Raw genomic sequence first — 5000 nt, 5'->3', positions numbered from 1 at the left:
TAACAACTGCACAATAATAACTTTAAACATAACTATAACAATAATTTATGAAAATGAACTAAAACGACTACTAATGATAACTAACCTTAACTATAATGATAACTATAATCATAAATAACTAAGGATAACTTTAACGTTATCTATAAAGTAGTGCTGGGAAACGATTAATCGCCATAAATCACATCCAAAATAAAAGTTTGTGTTTACATAATATATGTGTGTGTTCTGTGTATAATTATTTTGTATATATAAATACACACACATGCATGTATATATTTAAGAAATATTTTGCATGTGTATATATATATATATTTTTGGATGACGCGCTCGTCATCCACTCAAAACGTAACTTTAACCTATTTGGCCGGCTCGCAAGCCCAAACAAGTGTGTGTGCGCGTGCCTGTTGTTTTGTTTCCGGTCTAGATCCACTTGCGCTTTGGTCGACGAAGCAACAAAACGTCCTCGCACGGCGCAAGCCCTTGAAATGAATGGGTTTCATAGCGCAGCGCCGCGCATGCCGCGTCCTGTTGCAAAAGCATGTGAAAAAAAAACTACAAAGTTTGCTAGACCAAAAAGACCGTTAATCTCGCGATAAAAAAATTAATCGCGTTAAAATGGTTTTGCGTTAACGCCGTTAATAACGCGTTTAACTGACAGCCCTAATATATATATAATCTAAATTAATAATACAGTTTTCTTAAATATATACATGCATGTGTGTGTATTTATATATACAAAATAATTATACACAGAACACACACATATATTATGTAAACACAAACTTTTATTTTGGATCGCCATTAATCGTTGCCAAGCACTACTTTATAGATATCGTTAAAGTTATCGTTATTGTTACTTAAGATTATAGTTATCATTATAGTTAGGGTTAGATATCATTAGTTTTAGTTCATTTTCATAAATTATTGTTATTGTTACACAGGATTGATAATGATTGGCTGTCAATGTCTGTATTATTCGTCAGAAGAAACTCGCTCTGAATGTGTTTCCTCGTTGCCGTTTATAGTGTGTGTGTGTGTGTGTGTGTGAGATCTTCAGCACTGACCGTCTCTGCTGGTGGTGATGTTGACGCTGCTGGAGGCGGGGCTTGTGTGACTGACAGCGCTCACGCCGCTCAGGGATAGGACAGTGAAGATGTAGGTGGTGTGTGGGAGGAGCCCGCGGATGATGACACGCCTCCCGGTCACGCCCACCTGCCCCGGTCTGTAGGTGACGCTGTCCGCGCAGGCAACACACACCGAGCCGCGGCAGCACACACACTCCACGCTGTAGCTGAGGTCCGAGCGCCCGCCCCGGTCCACAGGCTCCGCCCACTCCAGGGTCACCACGGTGTCATTGATCTGAGAGATGATGCTGCGCGGGGCGGACGGGGGCTCTGGGGAGGTCAGAGGTCACATACATGAGTCCATGAGAGTGTGTGTGAGAGAGAGAGTGTATGTGTGAGTGTGTGTGTGTGTGTTTTGTGTGAGAGAGAGAGAGTTGTGTGTGTGAGTGAGAGTGTGTGCATGTATATGTGTGAGTGTGTGTGTGTGTGTGTGTGTTGTGTGTGTCTCACTGGTGCAGGCTGAATCTGGGAGGTCACTGGCGGCTCGGTAGAATCCTGCGCGACACAGACACACACTGGATCCAGCGGAGTGTGTGTTACTGTTGTCTGGACACACGCGACACACACTCCCACCAACAGATGCTTTATACTGGCCTGATCCACATGCTACAAAAAAACACACATGAGAGACATGAGAGGACATACACAACACACACACACACATATATATATATATATATATCAATATTAAGAAATCCAGCATTAGGGAAGATAAACTTGCTCATGAACTAGTGCTACTAGGAACATCATAGTTAATCATCGTTAAAATGAACAATCCATGGATCAGGGTAAATATAGTTAACTAAAACTAAATCCATGTGTGTGTGTGTGTGTGTGGGCATGAGTATGTGTATTTGTGAGAGAAACTGTGTGTGTGTGTGGTTGTGGGGGCTGGTGTTGGTTAAACACATTCAATCTGGTCTCAGGCCCTCAATGACCCGCCTGTTGTACTCAAAGAATAGAGTCAGACGGGGCGTGTGACAAACACACACACACACAAACACACACACACACACTAACACACACAGAAGCAGGTGGCTGAATTTGTTTGTATTAATTTCGCTTTGTATTGGCCTTAACTTAGTTTGTGTGTGTGTGTGTTTAGTTAAACTTCGAGGTCTTTAGAAGTGAGTTAAATGTGACAAAAGCTCCTCTGTGGACACAAAGACACAAAATAAATAAATAATTCAAAAATGATTTATAATCAATGTATTAAAGAGGACATGATCTGCTGTTCTCCATGTTCATCTGTGTTTAGTGTGTAATGTTCATCTGTGTTTAGTGTGTAGTGTTCATCTGTGTTTAGTGTGTAGTGTTCATCTGTGTTTAGTGTGTAGTGTTCATCTGTGTTTAGTGTGTAGTGTTCATCTGTGTTTAGTGTGTAGTGTTCATCTGTGTTTAGTGTGTAATGTTCATCTGTGTTTAGTGTGTAGTGTTCATCTGTGTGTAGTGTGTAGTGTTCATCTGTGTTTAGTGTGTAGTGTTCATCTGTGTTTAGTGTGTAATGTTCATCTGTGTTTAGTGTGTAGTGTTCATCTGTGTTTAGTGTGTAGTGTTCATCTGTGTTTAGTGTGTAGTGTTCATCTGTGTTTAGTGTGTAGTGTTCATCTGTGTTTAGTGTGTAGTGTTCATCTGTGTTTAGTGTGTAATGTTCATCTGTGTGTAGTGTGTAGTGTTCATCTGTGTTTAGTGTGTAGTGTTCATCTGTGTTTAGTGTGTAATGTTCATCTGTGTTTAGTGTGTAGTGTTCATCTGTGTTTAGTGTGTAGTGTTCATCTGTGTTTAGTGTGTAGTGTTCATCTGTGTTTAGTGTGTAGTGTTCATCTGTGTTTAGTGTGTAATGTTCATCTGTGTTTAGTGTGTAGTGTTCATCTGTGTGTAGTGTGTAGTGTTCATCTGTGTTTAGTGTGTAGTGTTCATCGGTGTGTAGTGTTCATCTGTGTTTAGTGTGTAGTGTTCATGTGTTTAGTGTGTAGTGTTCATCTGTGTTTAGTGTGTAGTGTTCATCTGTGTTTAGTGTGTAGTGTTCATCTGTGTTTAGTGTGTAGTGTTCATCTGTGTTTAGTGTGTAGTGTTCATCGGTGTGTAGTGTTCATCTGTGTTTAGTGTGTAGTGTTCATGTGTTTAGTGTGTAGTGTTCATGTGTTTAGTGTGTAGTGTTCATCTGTGTTTAGTGTGTAGTGTTCATCTGTGTTTAGTGTGTAGTGTTCATCTGTGTTTAGTGTGTAGTGTTCATCTGTAGTGTTCATCTGTGTTTAGTGTGTAGTGTTCATCTGTGTTTAGTGTGTAATGTTCATCTGTGTTTAGTGTGTAGTGTTCATCTGTGTTTAGTGTGTAGTGTTCATCTGTGTTTAGTGTGTAGTGTTCATCTGTAGTGTTCATCTGTGTTTAGTGTGTAGTGTTCATCTGTGTTTAGTGTGTAATGTTCATTTGTGTTTAGTGTGTAGTGTTCATCTGTGTTTAGTGTGTAGTGTTCATGCGTGTTTAGTGTGTAATGTTCATCTGTGTTTAGTGTGTAGTGTTCATCTCTGTGTTTAGTGTGTAGTGTTCATCTGTGTTTAGTGTGTAGTGTTCATCTGTGTGTAGTGTGTAATGTTCATCTGTGTTTAGTGTGTAGTGTTCATCTGTGTTTAGTGTGTAGTGTTCATCTGTGTTTAGTGTGTAGTGTTCATCTGTGTGTAGTGTGTAGTGTTCATCTGTGTTTAGTGTGTAGTGTTCATCTGTGTAGTGTGTAGTGTTCATCTGTGTAGTGTGTAGTGTTCATCTGTGTTCAGTGTGTAATGTTCATCTGTGTTTACTGTGTAGTGTTCATCTGTAGTGTTCATCTGTGTTTAGTGTGTAGTGTTCATCTGTGTTTAGTGTGTAGTGTTCATCTGTGTTAAGTGTGTAGTGTTCATCTGTGTTTAGTGTGTAGTGTTCATCTGTGTTTAGTGTGTAGTGTTCATCTGTGTTTAGTGTGTAGTGTTCATCTGTGTTTAGTGTGTAATGTTCATCTGTGTTTAGTGTGTAGTGTTCATCAGTGTTTAGTGTGTAGTGTTCATCAGTGTTTAGTGTGTAGTGTTCATCTGTGTTTAGTGTGTAGTGTTCATCAGTGTTTAGTGTGTAATGTTCATCAGTGTTTAGTGTGTATTGTTCATCAGTGTTTAGTGTGTAGTGTTCATCAGTGTTTAGTGTGTAGTGTTCATCTGTGTTTAGTGTGGAATGTTCATCAGTGTTTAGTGTGTAGTGTTCATCAGTGTTTAGTGTGTAGTGTTCATCTGTGTTTAGTGTGTAGTGTTCATCAGTGTTTAGTGTGTAGTGTTCATCTGTGTTTAGTGTGTAGTGTTCATCTGTGTTTAGTGTGTAGTGTTCATCTGTGTTTAGTGTGTAGTGTTCATCTGTGTTTAGTGTGTAGTGTTCATCAGTGTTTAGTGTGTAGTGTTCATCAGTGTTTAGTGTGTAGTGTTCATCTGTGTTTAGTGTGTAATGTTCATTTGTGTTTAGTGTGTAGTGTTCATCTGTGTTTAGTGTGTAGTGTTCATCAGTGTTTAGTGTGTAGTGTTCATCAGTGTTTAGTGTGTAGTGTTCATCAGTGTTTAGTGTGTAGTGTTCATCAGTGTTTAGTGTGTAGTGTTCATCTGTGTTTAGTGTGTAGTGTTCATCTGTGTTTAGTGTGTAATGTTCATCTGTGTTTAGTGTGTAGTGTTCATCAGTGTTTAGTGTGTAGTGTTCATCTGTGTTTAGTGTGTAGTGTTCATCAGTGTTTAGTGTGTAGTGTTCATCAGTGTTTAGTGTGTAGTGTTCATCTGTGTTTAGTGTGTAGTGTTCATCAGTGTTTAGTGTGTAATGTTCATCTGTGTTTAGTGTGTAGTGTTCATCAGTGTTTAGTGTGTAGTG

General features: G+C 39.3%; 1 protein-coding gene across 1 annotated transcript in view; it reads right to left on the bottom strand.

The window, feature by feature from the left end:
- Positions 1-5000, bottom strand: part of ephb4b (eph receptor B4b) — a 51007-nt gene that overhangs the window by 19848 nt on the left and 26159 nt on the right. The window contains exons 5-6 of the mRNA XM_077241857.1: positions 1575-1730; positions 1065-1394 (exon numbers count right to left, since the gene is read on the bottom strand). Of these exons, the coding sequence (XP_077097972.1) occupies positions 1065-1394; positions 1575-1730 (486 nt within the window). The remainder of the gene's footprint in view (positions 1-1064; positions 1395-1574; positions 1731-5000) is intronic.

This window comes from Siphateles boraxobius, unplaced genomic scaffold (assembly GCF_051911475.1).
Source record: "Siphateles boraxobius isolate OS27281-9 unplaced genomic scaffold, OSU_SipBor_1 240, whole genome shotgun sequence".
NCBI lineage: Eukaryota > Metazoa > Chordata > Actinopteri > Cypriniformes > Leuciscidae > Siphateles > Siphateles boraxobius.
The sequence above is the reverse complement of the archived record's forward strand: the minus strand, read 5'-3'. Positions and strand labels throughout refer to the sequence as shown.